At 34.6% G+C, this 27537-nt stretch overlaps 3 protein-coding genes across 3 annotated transcripts; 2 read left to right on the top strand and 1 right to left on the bottom strand.

The window, feature by feature from the left end:
- Positions 1-2545: 2545 nt before the first annotated feature.
- Positions 2546-4072, bottom strand: LOC113756886. The gene is made up of 2 exons (XM_027300355.1): positions 3349-4072; positions 2546-3019 (listed from the first exon to the last, which is right to left on the bottom strand). Exons 1-2 carry the CDS (start codon positions 4070-4072, stop codon positions 2985-2987), a joined length of 759 nt encoding a protein of 252 aa, XP_027156156.1. The 3' UTR covers positions 2546-2984.
- A 4659-nt stretch (positions 4073-8731) lies between these two features.
- LOC113756888 lies at positions 8732-10503 on the top strand. Its single transcript, XM_027300357.1, has 2 exons — positions 8732-9405; positions 10044-10503. The coding sequence occupies exons 1-2, from the start codon at positions 8732-8734 to the stop codon at positions 10501-10503; spliced, it is 1134 nt and encodes a 377-aa protein (XP_027156158.1).
- A 7637-nt stretch (positions 10504-18140) lies between these two features.
- LOC113756887 (U5 small nuclear ribonucleoprotein 40 kDa protein-like) lies at positions 18141-21092 on the top strand. The gene is made up of 2 exons (XM_027300356.1): positions 18141-18219; positions 19719-21092. Exon 2 carries the CDS (start codon positions 19768-19770, stop codon positions 20779-20781), a length of 1014 nt encoding a protein of 337 aa, XP_027156157.1. The 5' UTR covers positions 18141-18219; positions 19719-19767; the 3' UTR covers positions 20782-21092.
- Positions 21093-27537: the final 6445 nt, after the last annotated feature.

Raw genomic sequence — 27537 nt, 5'->3', positions numbered from 1 at the left:
CCATCTTGCATGTAATGTCTTCAAAGTTGGAAGTTGGCATTCCCTTAGTTAAGACATCTGCCAATTGATTATTTGATGCTACATATGGAGTGCAAATCATGCCACTGTCCAGCTTTTCTTTAATAAAATGTCTATCAACTTCGATGTGCTTTGTGCGATCATGTTGCACTGGATTGTGTGCAATGTTGATGGCAGACTTGTTGTCGCAATAGAGTTTCATAGGTCCTTCCCACTTGATTTTAAGATCATCAAGTATTATTTTGAGCCATAGCAATTCACAAACTCCATGAGCCATAGCTCTAAACTCTGCTTCCGCACTTGATCTTGCAACAACCGATTGCTTCTTACTCCGCCATGTCACTAGGTTCCCACCAAGAAATGTACAATATCCTGAAGTTGATCTATGATCTACAACAGAACCTGCATAATCAGCATCAGTATATGCCTCTATGAGCAATCCTTCATTTTTCTTGAACAAAATTCCTTTACCTGGTGTCCCTTTGAGGTAGGATAGAATTCTATTGACAGCCTGCAAGTGTTTCTCTCTTGGATCATGCATAAATTGGCTTACTACACTTACAGCAAATGCTATGTCCGGCCTTGTATGGGACAAGTATATCAGTTTCCCAACCAACCGCTGATATCTTCCCTTATCTACTGCATTATCATCCTTCTCATCATTCAATCTCAAGTTAGGCTCAGTGGGTGTGCTTGCTGCCTTGCATCCAAGATTGCCTGTTTCTTTAAGCAAGTCTAAGACATACTTTTGTTGGGAAACAAAGATGCCTTTACTTGAGTATGCCACCTCAATGCCTAAAAAATACTTCAGCCTCCCTAGTTCTTTAATTTCAAACTCCTTTGCTAAGCACTTTTTGAGTGTTTCTCTTTCAATTGGATCATTTCCGGTGATGATGATGTCATCTACATATACAAGTAGAGCTGTAACACCTCCTTTTGAATGTTTTATGAACAAAGTATGATCTCCTTGACTTTGTTTGTATTGCATTGCTAGCATCACTTTAGTAAATCTTCCGAACCAAGCCCTTGGCGATTGTTTTAATCCATATAAAGCTTTCTTTAACCTGCACACTTTCTTTTCAAAAAACATTTTATTGAAACCCGGTAGGGGTTCCATGTACACCTCTTCTTCTAAATCCCCATGTAAGAATGCATTCTTAACATCAAATTGCTGTAAACACCAACCAAAGTTAGCGGCTAAAGACAAAAGAACACGCACAGTATTCATTTTTGCAACGGGTGCAAAGGTCTCTTGGTAATCTATCCCATATGTCTGTGTATATCCTTTTGCGACCAACCGAGCTTTATGCCTTTCTAATGAACCATCAGCTCTATATTTCAAAGTAAACACCCATTTACACCCCACTGTTTTCTTTCCTTTGGGCAGGTTTACAATTTCCCAAGTCTTATTTCTCTCTAGGGCATTCATTTCCTCTTTTATAGCATGTAACCAGTTCTTATTAAGTGCCTCTTGTAGTGTTTGTGGGATTGAAATGGAGTTGATGGTGGTAAGGAAAGTTTTATGTTGTGGAGAGAGTCTATGGAAAGACACGAAATTTGAGATTGGATGCTTAGTGCATTCTCGTGTTCCTTTTCGAACAGCAATAGGCAGGTCTAAATCATTAAATTCACAAGAAGCAGAGTCAGATTGAACACACAAAGGAACAGAATTTTCAGTACCTGATTGTGGTTCAGATTCTTGGATTTGCACAGGTTCAGAAATATGAACTTTCTTCCTTGAGTAGACCTTGAGTGGTGTAGTTGGATTTAAACCAGATTTTCCCTCAGCTCCAAGATCAAGGTCAATTTCTTTACTGGCATGTTCAACTTCAAATTCAGGTTCAGGTTCACTGCTAGTATGTTCTCCTTTAGAATTTGGTGTATGGTCAGGCTTGAAAGACTTTAAGTTTAGTGTAGGACTTTGAAGATCAAAGAGAAATTCCTTATCTTCCCAAGAACTATCCCCCTGGGGATGAGGATTGTTACTTTGAGAGTAAGGTTCATTTTCAACAAATGTGACATCCATGGAGGTAAAAAATTTTTTTGAAGGAGGATGATAACACTTATATCCTTTCTTTGTGTTTGAGTATCCCACAAAAATACATTTTAAAGCTCTTGGATCAAGTTTCCCTCTTTGGTGTGCATGAACATGTACAAAAGCAACACAACCAAACACTTTTGGTGACAATGTGCAAGAGACATTAAAATCAGGATAAAAAACAGAAAGAGCAGCAATGGGACTTTGATTATTTAGTACTTTTGAAGGTACTCTATTTATCAAATGTGCAGCAGTTAAAACAGCCTCCCCCCAAAAAGTTTTTGGAACTTTATGTTGAAACAAAATTGCTCGAGTCACATTGAGTAAATGTCTATTTTTTCGTTCAGCAATCCCATTTTGTTGGGGTGTATCTACACAAGATGACTCATGTATTATACCCTCTTTTTGGAAAAAAGATGAGAGAATTTGATTAAAATAGTCTCTTACATTATCAGATCTTACTCTTTTAATCAAACTTCCAAATTGTGTACAAATCATTTTATGAAACATTGGAAAAATACTGCTTACTTCTGATTTTTCTTTCATAAGAAATAACCAAGTAGTTCTAGTACAATCATCAATGAATGTGACAAACCATTTTGCTCCAGAAATACTAGAAATTCTACAAGGCCCCCAAATATCAGTATGTATCAAAGAGAAAGGTCTAGTAGATCTTGTATTACTCAATGGAAATGATAGTCTATGATGCTTAGCAATTTCACATGTATCACAATGAAAACTACTAACATCTTCATTCTTGAAAAGTGAAGGAAACATGCTTTTAAGTAGAATAAAAGATGGATGACCAAGACGGAAATGATGAAGCCAAATTTCAGATTTATTATTTGAGGAGCAGGTGAGGGATAACTGATTTTTGTTCTCCTTGTTGCCACTCATCTCCTCAAGGTAATAAAGCCCATCATTCACCTTAGCAAGTCCAATCGTCCTCCCCGTAACCAAATCCTGAAAAACACAGTGAGTAGAATAGAAAATTACTCTACAGTTCAGATCTTTGGTAATTTGATGGATGGATATGAGATTGGAGGACAATTTTGGGACATGTAACACATTATTTAGGGACAAAGAATTTGATAGATTTACTGTCCCTTGGCCTGCAACAGTTATAGGAGATCCATCCGCAACAGTAATTTTTCTATTTCCAGGACAAGGGTTGTATGTTCTAAATCTGATTGGGTTGTGATTCATATGGTCAGTAGCTCCTGAGTCGATGACCCAAGAGCCTAGCGAAGACATGCTTGAGGCACTTAAAGCATAAGAGTTAAGGTACTTACCTGATTGAGCCAATGAACACGTACTAGAGGACTTTTCAAGGGAATTTAGGAGGTTTCTTAGCTTTTCGATTTCTTCTTTCTTGAATTCTCCCATACCAGCCTGGTTGGATTTTTCTTGTGTTTGGTCTTCTCCAGCAGTTAAGTGGGCTTTTCCCCCTTTGAATCCTCCTTTACGACTAAGGACTTGTTCCTTCCCATGGAGTTTGAAGCAATCATCTCGCGTATGGCGTGATTTTTTGCAGTACGTGCACCAAATTGTGTCTTTATTTGACTTTGTAGAAATCATTGCTGAGCCTTCTAATGTTTTAGGCTCTAACATGACTTCTCGCCTATTCTCTTCAGCTCGAATCAATGATATTGTCTCATTCAGAGATGATAATCTTTCCTTCCCCAATATCTGGACTCTGACCTGATCAAATTCCACATTCAGACCTGCAAAGAAGTCATAAACTCTATCCTTTTCGATAAAGTTTTTCAAGGTGGCTGCATCTTCACTACACACCATCTGAACACACCGATATTGGTCCAGTTCCTGCCATAGATTTTGCAGAAGGTTGGCATATTGAGTAACGGAAAGGTTGCCCTGTTTAGTGGCTAAGATCTTTGTTTTGATCTCATAGATTAGGGCAGCATCTCCTGCCTTTGAATAGGTCTGTCGAATAGTAGTCCATATATCTTGAGCTGTTGGTAGGAACTTGCAAGTATCACTTATTTCAGGTAACATGGAGTTCCACAGCCATGACATGACCATAGAATCCTCTTCATCCCAAGCAGCGAATTTAGGATCTCCCTTTTTTTGGTCCAGTTCCAAGCAAGTGGCTGATTTTGCCCTTTCCTTTGAGAAATGTTTGAACAAATTGTGACCACTTCAAATAGTTTTTCCCGTTGAGCCTGTAGGCTGCCTGGATACTCTGCAAATCCCCTGTTTGTGGAATATTTGAGGTCTCTTCTGATTTGGTATTGGAGTGGATTTCTGATGTTTCAGTTTCAGACATGGTGGAGGTTTCAAAGAAAAATTGGCAATGAAGGCCTAATGAAAAAAAATCAGCAATGAAGGCTGGAAATTGCACTTGGCAATAAAGACTTGAAAAGAGGAAAGCACTCAGCAATGAAGGCTGACAAGAAGAGGTCCCAAGAGCAAAAGCTCTGATACCATGAACAAAAAGAAAAACTGAATTGTTCTGTCATATCTTTTGTTCTAGACTCTGTACAACATTTATACAAATGGAATTTGACTTTTGTCAATTCCATGAAATCTGTAATTTCCTAAAAATTAGGAGCTAATTTATTCTATCCTAAAATACATTAGGAGTAAATTATTCTATCCTAAAATAGAGCAGAAATCATGGGATATACATAGAAAAAGATATTCTAGATTTTCAACATACTTATTTCTGCATTTCAGAAACGAGTGGAAAAATAATTCTCTATGAGTCCTGAGCCAAAAAGAAATCAACGGAAGATACGACTCTTGTCAATTGATGCTTTCTTTATATTGCACTTTCAGTCTGGAAGGGAGGTTGTCAGGGAGGAAGGAAGGGAGGAAGAGGGAAATGCAGAAATTGGTTTTCTCTGTTTTGATTGGTTGCCTATCATTAATCTATATAAATGAATTTGATGTCAATGTACTGGACAAGAAGCTGAAAGATCAATGCAAAGGGGTATTAGTGTTGTGCATCAGCAGTAATTTCATTGAGAGTTATTGTTAGAAATTTATTGCACCTTAAATTGATGAGGCATTCAAAATCCAAAACACGCACCCCAAACTAACACAGTTTTCTTGCACATTTTTCTTTGATAAAACGGTACAGAATGTTTTGCATCGAGAACACAGCTCTTGCTATTTGGAACAATATGTTCCTTTATGGATTTTCTTTTGAGAGAGACTTTTGCTGCTTGATGGATAGGACCACTAGGATTTGCCTTTTAGATTGCTTCAGAGACTAAACATGGATAACATAAAACATACAGCTCTACTTTTTCTATACCCTTTTCTGTTTTTGGTTTATGTCATGTAGTAGAACTTTGTTTTGGGATTGCCACAGGCTGATTTAGAATCTTTTCTTATTAGCCTCTTGAAGTATTATGGTGGTTGTGTGCATCTTTAGAGTATACAGGGACTTGATAAAGCATAGGTTTAGACATTTATGAGTATCATCAGATGCCATTTTAGTACAGGTAGCATTCTAAACCTAATCTGTATGTTAGTGTTTGAACCAAATGCTTGGTTTTAATTCTCTGGCAGCCAAAGGGCTTCAAAATTATTGCTCATTTTGGTTCAGTGCCTGTGTTTTGGTTCTCTTTTCTCTTAGATAGTGCAATACATTAATCACTATGCTGGGTTCGAACTGAAATAAATGCTGACTCATTGATTGCTGGTTGATTTGTTTCCAGCCTGAACCTTCTATATCCATCAGCTTCATAATTAAGGGAGCCAACTACACAAATAAAATTGGAGACGCAAAATGATATGAAAGCAGAAAAGGAAAGAACCTTAATTGGAATAACTAATATTCTGGAATGGCTCTATCTTTACGAAGTTTTAAGCAAGATAAGTTTGTCCTGCTTTAAGATAGAGGTTACCCATCCAGGTTTTCTGGTAGCATCATTAATTAGCAAAGCTATTGAATCAAATATACATTATGCCCTAACTTCCATTATAAATTCTTTAAATTGAAGTAAAATTTCATTGAGATTGGTTAGATTATAATTAAACCATGTTTTGAGGCCTAAGACACGACGAAGGACTTGTTAAGCGGAAGGGCAATTTATTGCCTCTTGGAGAAGCTAATGGATTTTCTGGTCTGACTTTCTATGAACTGTTATCCAACTATGCTAGTTCTATTTGTCTCTTTCTGGACCATAAAGAATTTTGTGCTATGTTGTAGCTGGGATGATGTTTGATTTCAATTGCAGGATGGTCTAATGTCTCATAATTATGTCCAACTTCTTTATTTCTGCATGGTTAGCCTTTTAAACCTGAACATGTTAAGAATATGTTGCCAATCTTCTCAAAGCACTAGTATTCTGCTTTCCAACGTTCAAACATTATTTCTTATCTTTTACTTCCTTTGCGTTTGGAAACCTCAGACGGGTCATTCATCCTTTTCCAACTGTAACTTGCAGAAAATGAGATTCTTCTAGACCTGAAGTATAAAGTCATAAGAAACTTCTAGTTTTGGCTAGCGCTTAAAAACTTTTCGTCTCTATTGTTTATGTTCTCCCAATATAGGTTCCCAGCCAAGTTGAATGCCCCTCGTTAATTAACCTGCAGCTGGAGCAGTTGACTTCAGTATTAACAAGAATGGTAGCCATAAAAATCTCGTTTGTGTTTTTGCATCTGTAGAAATCCTTGTAATTGCTTTCAAATTTGAAGGGTGGTATTATATCCTTGTTTCCACTATCACGTGGTATATTAACATGCATGTTCTTCAGAGGTGCACGTGCATCAATAAGGGATGCTGGAGGCCTTAATGCTTTGGAAAGGGCTATGGAAATGGGAGCAATCACTGATGAGGAGCTGTTTGTCCTGCTTTCCGAGAGCGATTAAATTGGCAAGTACCGTGCAACTTCTTTGAATTCAACAAATAGGGGTTGGATGAGTTATCATTTCATATTCATCGAACAGACTCAGAAAGGGGTTGTCTTCATTCAGTTTTGTTCTTTGTCATTTTTTGCTTATCTTCATTAAGCGATCTATAATGTTTTGACAAAAGAAAAGGAAAAAGAAACATGAATATTTCAGGTTGTGGTTTAGGGGACCGATTTAATGCTGCTTCTGCTTAGAAATTACTCGAATCACATTATGAACTTGAAGTCAAGTTTTCACTGTATGTTATTTCTTGTACATCTATATTTTGGGAAATTCTACAGTCCCATTTGTGTTTTCAAGGGAAATCATTCCCTCAATACAAATCCAATACATAGATGCCACATCGTTTGTCATATGGAGTTTCCTACATAGTAAATTTCCTCCTAAATACTTGGCAACCGGCTATAATAGATTATGATTATCATTGTGTGATAGATCTAAAGTTTTTTTTTTTTAACATGAGCTACTCTATCCATGGTGGATGGCGGATAAAGATCTCTGTGATATCATGTAGGATATCAAAGTAACAAAATAAACTATTGGTAACTGTCTTTTTTAATGCTAATGCCATAAGATTCGTGAACACAAAGGAAGTACTGTGAACCATAAGAGATTCATTTAGTATTATTTCATATGAGGAGGTAATAGCAGTTTTATTTTGTATTAACGAAAATAAAAACTAAAAGTATATAATATTATTAAAAAATTATATTATAAGTTGTTGATTATGTCAATATAAATTAAATTGCAATAAGCAATTAAAAGCTCGGGATATAGTAGTTATATTAGTGATCATGGAATAGTTGTAAGAGACCGATTTTATAAGTCCATTAGTGTCAAATAAATTGTTAAATGTGTTTTGGTGTTCAAAGGATCATTAATCTATGGTATTAGTACCGTGAAATATAAAAAGAAGTATTATGAAAATAAAAAAGTACCTTTGAATATTATAAAAAGCTATTACCTAATTGTTTGAGTAGTGATACAATAAAACATGGTAAAAATTACTTCATATTTAAATACTAATACTTTGAAATGTCATTGCCAAAATTTGCATTAATAATCAAAAAGGCCCAGTCCCCATCCCGTTTTTTAATAGGAGAGCATTTTATCCTATCCATTAACCCCTTGCGGGGTGGATGTCCACGGTACCCGCCTCAATTATCATCACTATTAACAGGCTGTGATATTTGTATTATCACATACTTTATGAAAAGATGCAAATTGCTAACAGCCTCTTGAACTGTTGGTACCACCAAAACATTTAAGTCTTGGTGGGGGTTGGAGGTCAAGAGACCTTGCCACTTAATTGTGGCTTCCTCGAACAGGAAAATCCCGTCAGTGCCCTTCGACTAAATTAGAATAGGTAGGTTATACAAATGTTATCGTTGCGATAAAAAAAAAAAATCAACAACAACTGGAATCGAAATCAACCCAATTACTTTGTGAAAGCATCCTAAATCAGTTTCTCTTTTCCTCAAACAAGTAACAATCTCCAGCTTCTTTTATTCCTGGCCACTTTCGACTAAGCCGAAGTAGGCGGATGCCGGGCGTTTAGAACGGTGGTTGTACTTATCTCTCCAGGCTCGATGGTGGGCTGCAGCAATGGAAAAGTAGCAGAAAGTTTTGATCTTGATGGAATCAAGGGCAATACTTGCCACTGGTTTTGGAGCGAGGAACTGTCCAAAGACAAGGCACCCCTCAAGGATCAGCTTACTGTCTTGTCTAACGCCAAAAGAAGCTGCCAGAACAAGTGTTCTTTCATAGCGTTGGATAGATCTGTGGAGGTCTATGGCTTGCCTTGATTTTGATGCTTCGAAAGTGCTAAAGAAGATGGTCTCAATGCGCAACGGGGCAAGGTATCTGGACTTTGTTATAAAGGAAAGGCGTAAGTATGTTGAATGGGTTGACAAGGTGCTGCTCCAACCAGACAAGTCTTTGGCATTAGATTATTTGAGAGTTGCTTTTTATTTGGACAATTTTTATGGAGATGAGACTCATAACTGGCTTCAGCATGCATTTGCAAGGAGAGTGCAAAGGCTAGAATTGGACCTGTTTCCAGATGATGGCCCGCCTTCTTCTCCAGAATCATATACTTTTGATTGTGTATTTCTTCGCTGTAGCAGTGGCAAATCTCAACCTGGTTACCCTGAAATCCATCATCATGCACAGATTGGCTTCAAGTCCCTTAGAGCATTGAGTTTGAAGAGTCTGAATGTAACTGTGGAGGTACTAGAATTTTTCTTTATCAACTGTCCATTTCTTGAGCGCCTGGTAGTGGGGGGCTCTTCAGTTTTGATCAACCTTCGAGTTTGTGGTCCATCTATTGCCTTGAAATATCTGGAGGTATGCAGCTGTTTGAGGTTACAATCCATTATTGTCAGCGACACAAATTTAGTCTCCCTTAAAACTACTGCAGCACATCATCTTTTACTTCAGAATGTCCCCATGCTTGTGAATGTATGGTGAGGATGGTCATCCCGGCTCGGTCCCTCCTACCTGCCTATGGACGTTTATAATGGTCACATCGGCTCGGCCGTACCTAGATGATCCCCTCACCTCTGGGGTGGCCCCTATCCGTTCTAGTCACCTCGGCTACACCCCGCACATGGATAACTGAGGTGGCTCCTACATTTACTGTTATCTCGGTTTAGCACTATGTCTGACATGACAATTGAAGTCCTGTCCAAGATCCTGACATCTACAGGACGAACGTGACATCTGACAGGACCTATCTACTGCACTGACTTGTCAAATCAGGCTGATACGCTCAGTCTCAGTCAGATTTTGGGAACTTAGACCCCACTATCCTTCACTCCAAGTTATCTCATATAAATATCAGAACCTCTCACTTAGAAGGGCCCAACTGAATATTCTGTAAGAATCACTTTCAATAGCTTCCTCCACTTTGACTCTTATCCAAACTAACTAGACCGTCAGAGGAGAATCGGGGGACATAGCCCCGTCTGTTGTAATCTTAGCAGGTGATTCTTAAGGTAGCTGCTCCCCACTTAGGAAGAAATCCCCAACTGGTCAGCACAGTTCACTAAACCAGAAATCACCTCTTCATATGGGTTTCTTGGTATTCTCTTAACTTGGTTAGGTATGTCATTTCTTGGCTTTTTTGCTGCTTGTCACAACTAGAGATTATTACTTTACGTGCCAAAGAGCTTCAAGTTTCACAGGAAAAAGGAATTGTTCATGAGCTTCCTCAACTTACCAATCCGAAGGAGTTCGTCTTAATAGATTTTGCATCAAAAGATGAAAGTTTGATTGGATTTACTTCTTTGATCAGGGCTTCGCCCAGCTTGGAGAAGTTTGTGCTGAAGTTGGAATCATGGTGGAATGATATGGTTAGGGGAGATAGAAAGTTGAAGAAAGCTGCCAGCTTTCCGCTCCAACATTTGAAAGTGGTTCAGTTACTTGGATACTATGGTCGCAGAAGTGAACCACAGCTTGTTGAATACTTCCTCGAGAATGCTATTGTCCTCATGATCCGCGTAAATTCAATTCGCCCAAAACGCGCAAGGAAAAGAAGCGGGAAAAGAAGTAGGAAAAGTTAGCTAGAGTCTGTGCCAAGCAACAGCTCGAGGGATTAATACCTTCACATGTTGAATTTTCGATTCTATAGCTGCAAACAGCAAATGCAGCCAAATGTAGGTTCATGTACAACTAGTTTTACCGATTGTTTTTAAGTTATCTTATTTATATCTGTGTTCCTTAAAATGTTCGATAGACTACATAATATTATCTGTTTTTTGTTAGTGAGTAGGTTAATCAAATGGTTTTGATCATCTGTAAGACAATTCCTTCTTGGCTTAAATTTTACCTATATGAAGGTAGTGATAAAGTTATGAACAGAAAAAAAGAAAAAAGAAAAAAGAGTACTATCACATACTTAAAAAAGTACTGTGAAAATTGCAACTAGTCTTGTTAGGATACTAAAAATGTACTATATAATTGTTTGACTAACAATACTATCAAAATATGGTAAAAACTACATTCCATCTTAATAGTATTGTGAGATTTCATTATTACTGTTTGCATTAATAATGATGAAATTGTTGTAAATGACATATTTTATGACTATATAGTCCAAATGAATTGTTAAATTTCTTTTAGCATTCAAAAGATCATTAAGCAATAGTATTAGTACTGTGAAATACAAAAAGAAGTACTATGAAAATAAAAAATATTACTATTGAATATGGCAAAAGCTACTATCTAATTGTTCTTTTTTTTTTCAAACCAAGTTTGCTATTTTATTGATATATCAAAACTTCATCAATGGGCCAAAACCAGACACAATCCCATATGGTAAAAATTCCAAAAAAAAAAAGAAATTATTTGAGTAATGGTTTTATCAAATATGTAAGTAACCTAATTATTTGAGTAATGGTTTTTATCAAATATGTTAAAAATTACCTCTCAACTAAATAAAACTTCAACATTTAACCGCTATGGTTCATACAAATGATTATAAAGTTGTTTTAAATTATAAATTTCTGAAAATACATAAGTGTCAAAAAGTAATCAAATTATACAATATCAAAAACATTAGTAGGCTATGGTATTAGTAATATCAAATACTATAACAAGTACTATGAAAAGCGAAACTAGTACTATGCAATATATTTAAAATGTACTTTTAACTTGTTTAATTAATAATACTATCAAAATATAGTAAAAATGACCTTCCATTTTGATAGTGGTAGCTTCTGGCATTGATACCAAGTTCTCCAAGCTCCTGGCTACTCACTTGAGTTGAACCACCAAGGGTTTTCCTCAACCGGAAGAGGGGAGAGGAAGAGAACAAGAAAGGATTAAGGAAGAAGAAGAAAGGAATTAATAAAATTTCTTGCATAGTGAAATCCCACTAGCACAATTCATTCCTCCAACATTTTATTTAAACGCACACTAACCGCTAAATTTCTTTAGCTATAAAAGTTCTACTCCAAAACTTCAATGTCTGCAATTAAGACCTCAAAGGAAAGACTTGATCATCACAACAACAATGACAAGAATTTTTTGACAGAAAAATCGTAGAAGATTAAAATAACCATAGAAACATGCTTAATGACTGTCGTCTCAAAGGAAAAACAAGCAACAATCTTTGAAAACATGTTAATAAGGTATCTAAAAGGGAAAAATGCACTTTTCATCCTCAAAGGTTGGGTTGATGACCAATTTCGTTCTTAAAGTTTCATCAAGAATACATTTCATCCTCAAAGTTCCTGAATTTTTGCCAATTAGAGACAATTGACAGAATAACAATCAATTTGGACGGAATGCTGCACGTGAGAAGCATGCTCTGTTAGAACCAATAAAAAAAGGATAAAACCCATTCGGAAGTGCAGACACCAGTGTTATAACTTTTGAATTCTAAAATTTGTATCTTTACATTATTTTGTTTATGGTCCATATTCGGTAGGAACCATGTCAAGGACCACTTGGAATGCATTTTTGACAAGCTTATACCTCTTTCTTTTTTTATCGTTTTAGTTGGTTATATTAATTTGGTTACAGTATCCAATTTGGTTGTTACTTCGGATTGTTAAAATTTAAGGCAAAATTCTACCAAAATTTTCCTTCTTACCTTATTGACAGGCAAATCAGCATGAAGATAAAAACAGTTGGTGGTTTTTTTATATAATGCCCATTTTAGCTTGGAACTGAAAATCATACTCATAAATAACTGGTAGTTTTTTCAAATAATGGATGAAAACAACAAACAGCTGATAGTTTGTAGGAAATAAAAGAAGCTCACAAAGAATCCTAAGCATAGCTAGTATTTTTTTCATTTCTAGAGAAGGGAAAAAAAAGAAGTTATAAAGAGGTGATAATTTTTGGACAAGATAAAAGAAATGAATAATTCCAGAAACCTCCCCGAGGTTTCTGACAATTTCACTCACCGCCCTTAGTTTTGAACAATTACATTAACCTCCATTCATGTAGTAAAATAACTATAATATTTTTCACTTATAGATAATTTCTAAAAAAGCCTACAACTAAAACTAATCTTTCATTTTAAAACAACGGCTACCATGCAAAACAAACTCTTATTCTCTCTCTTCGATGCTCTCTCTTACCTTTTATCCCTTGTATTTCATAGTCCACATTTTTTTCAGAGTCGTCATCTACACAACCATCTAATACATCCCGAATCCTCAATATTATGGAAATAGATCCTCTTTTTTTTCGTTTTCCGTTTTTGTAAGTATTATTGAATTGACATTGCTAAATGATAGGTTGTCAAAGCATATTTGTTGTCAAACTAAATAAAAATGAAAAGAATGGTAGTGATACAGAATATAAACAAGAAAATAAAAATGATGGCTAAAAAAGAAACATAGATTGAGGAAGATTACACTATTATACTAATTGTGCAAAAAAAAAAAAGAATTTTGGGATACAAGAACTATAATCAAATTGGCCTAAAGACATAGAATGTGGTATCTAATGTTGCTTTTGGTTGCTCCATATTGGTATTTTTGGGGGGTTATATTATTTTAGCATTAACAAGCTTGCATCCATTTTGATTGAATTTGAATAATGACATTGGTCAATTTAGATGCAAAATTTAGGCAAAAAAAATTGAGGAAAAAGATTAGGTTGAATGCAAATTTTAATTGTCATAATTGATTTGCACAGGAAGCTTTAAAGCTGCAAAGTTGGGCTTTCGAAATTATGAGAATACGAGGATTAAATTAAGGTGGCTTATTGACTTCGTTAGGGTGGTAGTTATGCGAATTGCAATAGTTGCAATGTGGAAGAAATTCATGAGCGAGTTTTCCCCCCTTCTAACTAACAAAGGGTTATTTTAGGATTTTTAGAACAAATTTAGCATAGTGGATTTATATTGTTACTGAAATGCTATAGTAGAGAAGGTAAGTGTAATCTTTTAATTTAGAAAGGACCTACCTGCAATAGTCAAAAACATCCCCTGACGTTTCTGAAATTATCCCTAAAATTAAAAGTTATAAACAGCTGGTAGTTTCTATACAAGATAAAGTAACAACAACCTACCAGTTTTTTATGGCTTTCCTCTATTTTTGCAAATAGGGTTTCCTCTATTATATATTTTTTTGATAGATAAAAAATTAAATTAAATGGACTGAGCTAATTTAATGCGTTTGGATAGATACTCAAATCCAAGTCACCTATAATCCATGAATAACTGGATGTCGACCATTTATGTCAACCTTTTTGCCAGCAAATGACTGGATTTAGTGGTTAGAAATTTTTTTTGAACTACAACAAGAAAAGAAGTGGAGAGGACATAAATGAAGTAAGAACAGGTTTTACCTGTTTTTTGTTGAATGCAAAGTTGGTTCTAACGGAGCATGCTTCTTATGTACTGCTTTCCGTCCAAATTGAGTATTATTTTGTCAATTGTTCCTAATTGGCCAAAATTCAGGAACTTTGAGGATGAAATGTATTTTTGATGAAACTTTGAGGACGAAATTGGTCATCAACCCAACCTTTAAGGATGAAAAGTGCATTTTTTCCGTATCTAAAACTACGCCTAATTTGCCAACACCAAATTAGGTTAAGCCAAAAACCTATTCTCAATTCCTGAATATATGAAAAAAGTCAGAAATATATAACATCCAAGACTAAAATTCATCTGATGAAATCAGATTAATAAAACCAAATTCAAGAAAGAGCCTTTTTACGTTAATATTTATTTAAATTCATCTAGCATTTATGAAATCTGTTAACTATTGATGCTTTAATTTTTAATCTAAATTTGCATGTGTGAAAAACCATGATGATGAAAAAGCTCCTTTCTTTTAATTTCTTTTTAAGTGTAAGTGGGAGAAATTGAACCCGATACCTCTTATTTACACTTCCTCCTCCCAAACTATCTAACCCATCCCTTCCCTCGATGATGACAAAGCTTGTTCCCAAACTTTTGATAATCGAGAATTTTGTTAAAAATATTTATTTTTTATTTTTTCCCTACAAGACCAATATCCATTTACTATCCAAACTTTAATTTGATAAATTGGATAACAGTAATTGAATTTTAGTCAGATAATCGGTAATTTAGTAATATCTAAAACTTTAAAAAGTAAATGAGAAATCTTGAATTTCCTCCCATCATCACATAAAAAAATACAAATAAAAGTTCAAAAAATAAGTTTATAGTATCATGAGTTATAAATTACTAGTGTTCAAGGCACACACTATTGTGTGTGCAACTAATAGGAAAATTATTTGTAGAATTTTTTGAGTTTTATTGAAATTATTTTTAGGAAAATTGTCTTTATATTTTGACAAAACAAACGTAGAAAATTTACCCTATATAAAATGTATAAAAAAATAGTTATTTGGTAGTAATTTGTAACTATAGGTGGTAGCTGCGAATACAAATTATAACATTTATTAAATAATTTAAAATGAGAATATGAAAATTTACATTTTGCTTGGTATAAAGCCATATTGATAGTGGGTAGTTATCAATAGTAGTTTAGAAAGTATATAAAGTGACAGATTTTTGTTTATGCCAAAAGCCCTCTCTCCTTTTTTATATATGGTATAGATAATTTGAATAAATTTTATATACATTGATAGCATTGTCACTGTTTGATCATTGACACATGTGTAAAAGTTAGATTTCAAATTTAAAATTTACATAATTGTCTCTCATCTAAAACTGACAGTATATATTAGAGCTGGCAATTTGGATTGAGATCCATTTATCCATCCATATAATCCATAATTAAATGGATTTGGATTATCCATTTATGGTATTGGTTTTAAATGGTTGATCCAAGTAAAACCATTAAATTAAATGGATTTATATGGATTATCCACAAAAACCACATATATCCATTTCCCTAAAAACCAAATAAAAGAAACGGATAGATCCCTCTAACTAGAACCAACTGGGAATGAAGGACCACATGTGACAGCTGTTGAATGAAGGATTGAGTGGGAAAATCTTAACAACTTAGGGTCTGTTTGGTTGGAAGTAAAATGTTTTCCTTGGGAAAATATTTTCCGTGGAAGTAATTTTCCATGAAAATCATTTCCCTTTTATCATTTTCAGGTGTTTGGTTAGCTTATTGAAAATATTTTCTTACTTCATTTTTCTGATGTTTGTTTAACTTTTGAAATATTTTCACTTTTATCTCTATCTTTACTTTCTACACATTATAACTACATACTTCTTTCCCATGCAAAATAAGAAAATTTATCTCATTGTTTAACTTTAAAAAATCTTGAAGAAAGGTATATATGAATAAAAAATATTTCCTTAAGCAAATAAATAAATTGCTGGCCATTTAGTGTCAAATATCAATCACATGCAATGCTTATTGTGACATATATCTTGCACTCTCACTGCTGAAAGTTTCTCTAGAAAAGAATGTCCCTATTATACATAATTAATTACTAGCATAGGATGAGCAGGATGAGGTTTTTTTTTTATTTTGAATATACTAGGGGGAGGTTGGGTGGTACGGGGGAGGGAGTGTAAGGAAGAGGTCTTGGGTTCGAGTCTTCCTGTTTACACTAAAAAAAAAAAGAACATACTGCAAGATGATTTCAGTAAGTTTGGAACATACTACAGGCAAGATGCATGCATTTCGGAAAACAACTTCAGGAAGTTGGGAAGGGAAGTTGTTTTCCATAAGATGAGTGAAAATATTTTACATAGGAAAATGTTTTCAGTAACTTTTGTGCAACCAAACACGGGAAATTAGGAAAATATTTTCCTCGAAAATATTTTCACCCGAAACAAACGGACCCTTAAACATAACTAATTTCCAACGCCCTTTGCACGCTGAAGACTTGGGGCATGTGGTTGTTAATTGACATCTCAGATGCTGTAGAATTATTAACGGAAACTTGCAGAATAGATCCACATCAAATTAATGAAGGTGAGAAAAAAAGTGATTAGGACGTCCAGAAATTCGCGATTTAGACTAGTCCAAGATTATTGTGTTTATAAATACTCCGGCTTTTTCTCAAAGCTATTCATATTACAAGAAATGGTAATACAAAAACAAAGTAACCAAAATATTTAAATGGATTATAAATGGATAATTGGTTTTTATTTAATCCATTTAGATCCATCCATTTAGATCCATTTATTAAATGGATCTATATGGATTGGATAAATTTCATCCACCATCCATTTAGTCAAAACCAATTATGAACCATTTATCCATATTGCCACCTCTAGTATATATACACGGTCACTTTATATATGATTAATCCAATTTGAATAAATCTTATATACATTAATAGTATGTACAAGATTAATCTTTATAATTTATAACATTATTTAGCAGTGGATTAGCATATAGTACAGTACGTTAGTAGGAATTAATACAAATAATATATTATTAACATATAAAATTCAATAATTCAAATGCTAATCAGGAATTCATTTTTCTGATATTTGATAACCGATCTAGTTTGGATCGACCACTTTCTCAATTTTTTTGGAAATTTGAACCCCCCTTTCAAAGTTGTTAAATTGCACTTGAAATTCATAGAGAAGATGAGACCTGCATCACTACAATCAAACTCTTACAACTTGTTTGGAAGTTGACATTTCAACAGAAAAGAAAGGAAAATGACAGATTGAGGAAGATTTCTATCATTCGAGAGATTTTCAAGGATGCAAAAGAAGAGTAACCAACTGATTTGAAAGGATACTTTTGTAGCTACAATTTAAGAAGGTTTTCTACCCAAATATGGGGGGTAAACGATGGAAAGTTGAGAGATGCTCACTAAATTTTTTTTAATTGCTAATTCTATCCTTAGATGGCTATTGAATAAAATTTTAATGACGTATATGTTCAAAATTATTCCATTTCTTTCCTAAACATCCAAACAACATCAAACTTTATTTGTTTCTTTTTTCTTCTTTTCTTTTCTTTAACATTTCCATCTTTTTCTTTTCCATCCCAAACTCGCAAACTAGCCATTAGTCTATCTCCTGGACAAGAATACATCTTCAACTAAATTCTACGGATGGCAAATGAAAACCTGAGTTTGGGCCAGTCCAACTTGAGCGGCAAATCCAATGTGTAACAAAAGGGCATAGATTGGGTCTCAAACTTTGACCCACTGACTGTCCAGCCCCATCCAGGCTCAAAATACGCACCAAATCAATGCCAATACAGGCTTGACCATTACTACAAATACAAAGAGGCCTAAAAGTTCACTCTTCGGTCAAAAGCCGATAAAATTGCAAATTCTTCAAACTTGGGGTTTTCCTTCTCAAGATTCCTCTAGGGTTTTCTGCTAACCCTTCAATCCAGGTAATGTTTCTTCCTCTCTATAATTTTCACTATTTCTTGCTCATTTCAGCTGTTATGATTAACATGGTTCTTTTTTTTTTTAAACGTCAAGAATTTTGTTAGCATTAAAATCACGCCCTTTATGCAGTTAAGCACCAAGATTTTAATATCTTGTGTATAGTAGAAAATGGGTTTTTAGTATAGTTTTACTTGCCTCCCAGGTAAACCTTAGCTTGTTTTTGTATTAGTTTTTAGTTTTCTAGGTTTCCAGGATCTGGTGGGAGCTTTTTTTTCTTTTTTCTTTTTTTTTGGGGGGGGGGGGGGGGTGGGTTTTAATATATTGGACAGAGTATTGGAGAATCGGGTATAGCTCTGTAGTGAAGGGTCTCTGTTCCTCGTGTCCAAATGAGTCTTCGTATTCCTAGAGCCCATGCCTAATTTTGAGCCTTCTGATGCCCCTTCTGTGAAAAGAAAATTATAAAGGAGAGAAAATGTTGGAAAAGAATTGAACCTGGTTATCGATAAATTCCAGATTGTTCTGGATGATGTGGAAGTGCTTAGACAATTTATGATCTTATTGTGCTGATAATTTACTAAATTGAAGGGAGACTATGTTCTTTTCTATGTTTAGTTTCAATATTTATTTTGGGTGTGGCTTGTGAGTTCTTTTTTTCTGGCATCAATTGTGTTGGACTAAGCATTCATTTAGGCTGGGTTTTGTTAATGATTTAATGGGTGAACTTCTGGCTGACTACTCATAGTTTGTAATTATTTTGATTCAGTTTTATTTGCACACTTTTTAGGTTGGTAATTTTCGTTGACTTATGGGTTTCTTTTGGCTTTTTAGTAATCAATTTTTGTAATGTGTGTTAAGTTTTTGGTTTTTGGACCCTGTCAGACTGTCAGGAGGCAAAATAGTGTAATTTTGAAGTCAGATGGGAAATTCTTTTCCCAATTTGCTTTAGTAGGTCTAAATAAGTTGGCAAACAATGAGGTGTTTGACCTTTTTTTACTGCATGATATTATCTTCCACTATCACAGGTTGTTGTAGGGAATGTGTAGGATGCCTATTTCCTTAAAGCTCTACAACAGTCATATGTGCTTGTCACTGAAGAAGAAAGTAGTAGTATATCCTGCTTGGAAGTAAAATTGCTCTGACAGGACCATAGCTGTTGCCTTAAGCTTAGTTTTTGGTGAAGTTTTCTATTATTGTCCTCTTCTTTCTCCATTGCAGCCTTCTTGCAGTGGGCAGAATGTGCTACTTTATTTGTCTTGAATGAATTTTGCGTCAGTTTCAAGTATACCAAATTTATCTGCACCGACAAGGGTTTTAATTGGCATGGTTGCGTGTGCATGCCCTGTGCTTAAATATTGTGCTTTATGTATAAAGCTTTTGTTTCTCCATTGAGGCCTCTGGTTCAGAGTCAATTCTTTCTGTGTCATTTCTAGTTTAACTAAGCAAAATGTATCATTTAGCCCTGCATATACAATTTGACTGAGCTTGTAAGCACTTATTTCAGGTAAAAGTTGATTTATACCCCTGTTGCTGAACATCAAAAGGAAGCTAAGATGCAAACTGAAAATGCTCTCTCTGTGCTTGGTTCAAGGCCAATGGAAATAGCTACTGTTCCAAATATTGGTCCTGATACTAATGGAAAGCAGCGAAAATCAAGTTTGGAATCACCTATAATGCTGCTGACTGGCCATCAAAGTGCCATCTATACAATGAAGTTCAATCCAGCAGGAAACATCATTGCATCTGGTTCTCATGATAAAGAAATATTTCTGTGGAATGTACATGGTGATTGCAAAAACTACATGGTTTTGAAAGGACACAAGAATGCAGTTTTGGATGTACAGTGGACTACTGATGGCTGGACAATAGTCTCAGCTAGCCCAGACAAGACAATTAGGGCATGGGATGTTGAGACCGGAAAACAGATAAAAAAGATGGCAGAACACTCCTCGTTTGTAAATTCTTGTTGTCCTGCTCGAAGAGGTCCTCCTTTAATTGTCAGTGGATCTGACGATGGTACTGCTAAACTTTGGGATATGCGTCAAAGGGGTGCAATACAAACTTTTCCAGATAAGTACCAAATTACTGCAGTGAGTTTTTCTGATGCATCTGATAAGATTTACAGTGGAGGTATAGACAACGATGTCAAAGTTTGGGATTTGCGAAGAAATGAAGTTACTATGACACTTCAAGGCCATCAGGATATGATAACTGGTATGCAGTTAAGTCCAGATGGTTCGTATCTTCTTACTAATGGCATGGACTGTACACTTCGCATATGGGATATGCGTCCATATGCCCCTCAGAACCGATGTGTGAAGATTTTAGAAGGTCACCAGCACAATTTTGAAAAAAACTTGTTGAAATGCAGCTGGTCATCTGATGGAAGCAAGGTCACAGCTGGAAGTTCTGACCGCATGGTTTACGTATGGGATACAACTTCTCGGCGTATACTGTATAAACTTCCTGGTCATACTGGATCCATAAATGAATGCGTCTTCCATCCTAGTGAACCTGTTATTGGTTCTTGCAGTAGTGATAAGCAGATTTATCTAGGTGAGATATGAAGAACATTCAGTTTTGGGACTTCTTACCTGCACATTTAGAATGTTGATAGTTTGTTGTGACATCCATCAGGGGCCGGCATGAAGGTACCTCTCGTGTTCTCTCTTAGTATTAATAGCTTGCTAAGCTTGCTTGTCATTAATGGTGATATATGTTTCTTAAAGATACTATGAGATCATGAAAATCAGTTTCTTACGACCTGATGATGAAATCTACTTTTCCATGTATTCCTGATTCCATGCGAGGTTTGGGATGTTTGTGGTTCTATTGACATTTTGCTGGCTTTCCATTTCCAATTATTCCAATGATCGCAGTCTTGCTTTGGAATAGGTCTGCAGAAGTGCTTTGCTCATTTAAACTATAGATATCTCCTGTTCAGACAAGGAAGATAATGAGTTTGATGTGAAATAAGAACACTGAAATATGACGGAACATATTTGATTATGTTTGCTTGCACTACTAGATACTATTACTCAATCCTCTATTGAAATTAGCACCTGCTTTGCTTGCTCTTTTTTCCCTGTCCATTGCATGATTTCTTTTTCATAGATGCATGCCTTCCAGAGCAACAAACCTAGTTGTATTGACCAAATAACCATTTTTCTAAATACACGAGTACAACATCTCCCATTGCGCGATTGTGATACTATTTTCTTTCAAGTTAGAATTTGCTGCTGTCTGATATGCATTGGACTTGGGTGTAATGAATTCTAAACTTTGATCGAGCAAAATAATGATAAAATAGGTTATAGACGAGCTGGGTCTGTGATATATGCTTCAGTATGGATGGTAAAATGTTTATTACTATCACTATATTTCTGGTAATTGCATGTTCACTGGTACTGTTGATGGACTACCTATGAAATGTGTGGGAGTCTGGGTCTTTATGAGTTGCAGGAAAAAACTTTTTGGGTTTAGTATCTGTTCATTGACAATTAAAATCAGGTCATGTTATTTTGGAAGCAAAGTTATTCATGGACACCATCTCATATTCTTCGTATTACTAACAGAAGAATCTGGAAATAAAGAACTTGGATTTTTTGTTCTTCTGTTAATTTCTTCTCGAGAAGCATCCATTAGTTAATTCTAGCGACCAACTGGATTTAAGAATCAATGGTACATGGTGATACGCGTTTTTCTTGAACCATTGAGACCCCTGTTATTAGGTGGCCTTCTGGTGTCACCTTTTGTTCCTTTCTTGTGGATATTCTGGTGAATTTCAAGTACAGAAAGGCTTGAACTCCAACAAGACTCAAACAACAAGAAGCCCCCCACTATAAATGCCACGAACATCCATAGCAAATATTAACAAAAAACAAAATAATTTACTCGCTACTAAGCAAATAAATTGGTTAATTTTTCCTCCGAGTTTTAGGTGACTCGGGGTGCAAAATGAATCTCAGATAAGCAACCATTCTTCTAATAGTTATTGTCATTTTTATTGCCATTATGAGCCAGTTCATGTGGAGGCTACAAGGCTGATGACAGAGGAAGACTTTCCTGGTGGCAATCACTTAAAATACATTTCCTTCATTGTCTTCAGCGTACCATAAGCAAGAGACAATGTCGTGTTGGCTTGAACGGTTGGCTTCAGGACCAGTCCTTGAAGGACCTGTTTGTTAAGTATTAATATGCAGCAAAGTATTTCAGGAGCAATTCAGCTGTGCAAGGACAATGAACAATGATCACTAGTATTTTTTGTTATATAAAGAGAGGGTCTAAGAGGCGAAAAAGAAATCTATTTGGTCATTGAAATTTTGACTGTGTACACTTTTTAGCCCTTGAATTAGTGATTATGTTTGTTTTTGCCCGTGAATCTAACAGCGCATATTTGCATCTCTTATATCCATTTGGGACGTCAAGGAAAACACAAATATCATCACAAATGATGCATTGGCGAAAATAAAAGGGCATTTTCGTCAGTCGAGTAAAAGGGAACAGTCCCTCAACTTTTGACTCAATATATATTGTAAAAAAATTCATTTGTCATTTTCAAAATCCAATTTGACTAGTAGGGCATTAACTAGATGATTGCGAGTTCTTTGATTCGATTTTTAGACTATTTTGTTTCTCTATTCTTTCTCGTAGGATTTGAGATCTTCTCTAGAGCCTTGTTTGGTACTTAAGTTTTTTGCCAAGTTTGTCTGCGATAAGTTTTTTAAAAACTTTAGCTATAGTAACCTTAAAACACTTCTCAAAGTTTTCAAAGTATTCAAAAATTTAAACACTTCAAAAAATTTTTTAAAAATTTCTACAATAAATTACAGTAAAGTCTTAGATAATTACCTAAAAAATTCACTTGCCAAACAGGGTCTAAACTATATAACTGGGATACTAAAAAAATGAGGAATGTATCGGCATAAAGTATTAAAGTATTTGGTGATGAATGGTCCTTACAAATTTAATATTATTAATTAATTTGGATCCAAAATCAGTCCGAACATTTAAATCCATATCTGGATTGTTTATAATGGATTCGAGTAAATAAATATATTACTTATCCTAGATTTGGAAAAACAAACTGGGTTCGAGTTGAGTTTAGGCTTGGACACAGGCCCTATTCCGGGTATTACCATAAGGACCATGCTTTATTGGGCTAATTACACTCATCTCCCTTGAAGTTTGGCCAGATTTTCAAGCAACACTAGTTTGATCAAATTACAACTAAGCCCCTTAAATGATTAAACATTTATCAAGTACTCTTTAATGTTAATTGCCGTTAGAAGTGATGCTTACATCGGTAAATTAAGCTGATTATTTTTACTTCCTTAGGGTCTGTCCAAATTATATTTCCCACCCTTAAAGTTTGTATAAATGACAAAATGAACCTCAGGTTTTGTCCAAATTAGTCTAATGATTCAAATTGCCAAACAGTTTTATTAACTAAACATTTTCCACTATTAAATTGTGTCAATTGCAACAAAAATTTTGATAAAATTCGACCATTCTTTCGCCTAAACCAAATCAAAGCTATAGTCTTATGGCATCACTAATGATAGTGTTTTGGTCATTGGCATAGTTTCTCTAGCCACCATTGTTATATTTTTTATATTAAAAATCCTTTGCCACGTCACTGTGTATTTAATGACACTTTTTTCCCCTTCCAAAATAGGTAATAAATTATTACTTGGTTCATGCATAGTATTGGAAGTTAGGTTCTTGCCCCCTCCTTATTTCTTTTTTGATTAATAAAATTTGAACTAATATCCCAACCCAATATATGGGGTTGTCCAAAAAAAAAAAAAAAGGAAAAGGTAATCAACTATGACTTTACATCCACCTCTAAGCATTAAATGTTAAGGGTTTTGTACAAAGATACCTATTTGGAAATCAGAAGTTTGGATCCAACAAAGACAATTATCTAGAGTTAAGGATAAATATTTGATATTTTGTTATGGATAAAACAATCATATAGTTTAGCTAAATATTACTTTCATAGACCAAATCGTATTTATGAATTAAATGGATAACTGGTTAAATGGATAACTGGTGCAATGGAAAAGTAGGCTTTGAAAGCATTGTAGTGGCTAAAAAGAATCATAGTTTAAAAATTGAGAAATTAAGATGTTTTCTCATTTTATTTTTATTTATTTTAATGTTTGACATAGAAACTTTTCGAAGGTAATTTCCTAGTGGATTAATTCATATGTCCATTCTTTATTATGTGGAAATACTTCTTTATTATGAGGAGATATTTCTTTTTTCTCCGTGGGGTGTCCTCAGACTTTCACCCAAAAAAAAATGCATAAATCCTAATGCAGTGCATGCTTTAGGCCTTGTTTGGATTGCAGTTTTTCGTTGGAAAATTACGTCGTTTTCCGTGATCACATTTCCCTATTATCTTTTTTCCTCACATACATCAAATTGCTACAGTAATTTTTTCATGAAAAATCATGGAAAATGCAATCCAAACACAACCTTAGCATTTCATAGGAATCTTTGTAATAATATGTTACACATTTGAGAATTTGTTTTCAAGCTAAGCTTGCCCACGAGCCTTCACGGTCCAAAACAACTAGTTAGTAAGCCTAGTAGTTGATTTTTGACCAATGAAAATGCTCATAATGAGATTGTTGGGCTCATTAATTCCACATAAAATAATTTTGAATAAAATTGTAAGGGTCTTTATTTGTCCAATTAGCTCTATTTCATTAGTCAAAAGCCAACTATTAGACTTTCCAAGGTACTAGTCCGCAGTGTAGTATAGACTTCCATAATCTCATCCCCAAAGGGCATTTGCACAATTTCATATCAATTTTTACTATTTATTATTTTTTATAACAGTGACCTATTCATCTATTTCTACATAGCAATCCATTCTTCCTCCGCTCATAAGGCAAATTTTCTCAATAAATTTCTTAAGAAGCAAAATGGAAAGGGAAGTACCTATAATCTTGCTTTGGAATCTCTAAATTTTAAGAATTTAGATATTTTCTCTTTAGTTCTACACTTCAATTGCACTTCCGTAATGTTGTTCAAAAGCTTTAGAAATGAATTAAGATTTAAATCTGCATCATCAAAGATTGTGGCATATGTTCATAAAAAACGGGTTAAATCTAGCAACACTCGTCTAACAATAAACATTTGGTATGTTTTCATGCACAACTTTTGACATCTAATGAATAATGTTACCCTCCTGAACAAAACCCTAATATTCGACATTGGCTGCGTTTTCATGCACAGCTTTATACATCTAATGATTTATTAACCTTTCCCAAAAAAAAACCTAAAATTTCAGCTCAAACTAGTGTACACTTAGGGTGGTAATCTTGAAAGGATATGCACCTCTGAATTTGAGAGAATTCCTCTTTGTTACACCTTAACAAGATTATATTTAAAACTATATTTTAGAATCAAAATGGTGCGCAATACATTGGGTAGGTTATTTTGTTATACTTAAAAGTTTAAACTAAATTGACTAAATTTTGATTTTCAATGATTAGTACACTATCCAAATGTTTCATGCAACTTTAGTGGCAAAGTATTAATAGATGATTTAACTTCTAAATATGCTGGTGAAGTTGCTAAAATTAAGATAATAATATGATTAGATGATTAGTAATTTTTTTGTTGTAAGTAAATAAACAATTAATTTGTAAGGAGAGGATTTAATACTGTATTGGCAGCCTTGCTAGTTTTTCTTTTCTTCCCTACTATTTTTTATGCTCATGCTATAATCACAGTCATGAACTAGGAAGTTCTTTACTTTCACATCAATCACCTTCTTATTTTCTTATTTAGTTATGAATCCTACAAACAAATTGACTTAATTTGCACCTATGAATTAATATTTTCTGGTGATGCATGTATACTTCGTTCATATTTTAACAATTTTATCTTGCACATAATTTTGTTTGCCTTTATAAATACATTATACTTATACTTAGTACTAGTTCATTACTTTCACATCAACCAACTTCTTATTTAGTTATGAATCCTACAAACAAATTGATTAATTTGCACCTGTGAATTAATATTTTATGGTGATGCATGTATACTTTGTTCATCTTTTAACAATTTTATCTTGCACATAATTTTGTTTGTCTTTATAAATACTATGTTATACTTATAGATAGTACTTAGTTATTGTGCGTATTGGATAAGCAAAAACTTCAAGAAATTGAATTGGAGTACCTAGTGGTGCTTACTGCTTAGCATATATATGGTCTAGTTCACAAGAATATTAATATTTGGGTTGGAGTGACAATTAGTTGGTGCTGCACAATAGTAAAAATGTTTTAGAACCATTTCAATGTAGACCATCCTCACAGAATCATTATCTGAAAAAAAGGCTACTTTGGACTTTCCAACCAAGTTCGGTAATATTGGTTTTGCTCTCGTGTTTGATAGGTCTCAGTTGCTTGCTAGGTTTATTTCGGTGAGAAAATGCAATGCGTTCGTATAGCTATGAATTGGAACCGCCGGTCTTTTTAGGTGCTTTTTTTTTGGGTCCTATTTTACTGTGACTCGGATATTATACTAAAAGGGTTTCGTTTTTGTTCATAGTCTACTGACAGCTAACAACTGTGGACCGCGATTCCAATGTCGCAACTTTCAGTTTGAATTTTGGTTTGGGTTTTGGTTTCAGAATCATTCGTACTGTACCCTTTTTTGGTTAAGGCATTTAGGGGTTCGGTTAAGTTCCATGGAAATGACACAGAATTGAATTAATCATCATCTATAATTTCATATTTAAGTGCATTTTATACATGGAATGACACATCCCAACTAACCAAATTAATCTACTATTCATGGGATAAAATAATACTGTGGGGGATGTGGTATTAGTCATCCCGGGATGACTAACAGATAAAATGATAAAATTTTAGACTAATTTATTCTTACAAATAATATAAATTTATACTCTCATAATTATATAACCCTACTCTCACGTGATAATATAACATGAATGGACTAATACCGTCCTAGATTTGAGGAGTTGATTTTCTAGGGAGAAAAGACTGCTCTGCTCGAAGACAAAATAGGTGATGACCATGATGTAGATATTTCCAAGTGGATGTACGACCTAAAACAGTTATTAAAAACAAGATTTAAGTATTATTATTAAGAACCAGATTTTTAGGAAATTCACAAGGCCAGTGGAGTATGAAGTTTAGATTTTCAGACCACAAGATGTTCCAACCATAGTCTCCAAGTGGTTGGTATTGGTATGGAGGCTTAAGATTGTTTCTTCCTAATGAAAAGCTCTTGCAGAGTAACTTGGGGGTCATTAGGGACATGGAAAGATGAGTGTGAAG

This window comes from Coffea eugenioides, unplaced genomic scaffold (genome assembly GCF_003713205.1).
Source record: "Coffea eugenioides isolate CCC68of unplaced genomic scaffold, Ceug_1.0 ScVebR1_2510;HRSCAF=3550, whole genome shotgun sequence".
Taxonomy (NCBI): Eukaryota; Viridiplantae; Streptophyta; class Magnoliopsida; order Gentianales; family Rubiaceae; genus Coffea; species Coffea eugenioides.
The sequence above is the reverse complement of the archived record's forward strand: the minus strand, read 5'-3'. Positions and strand labels throughout refer to the sequence as shown.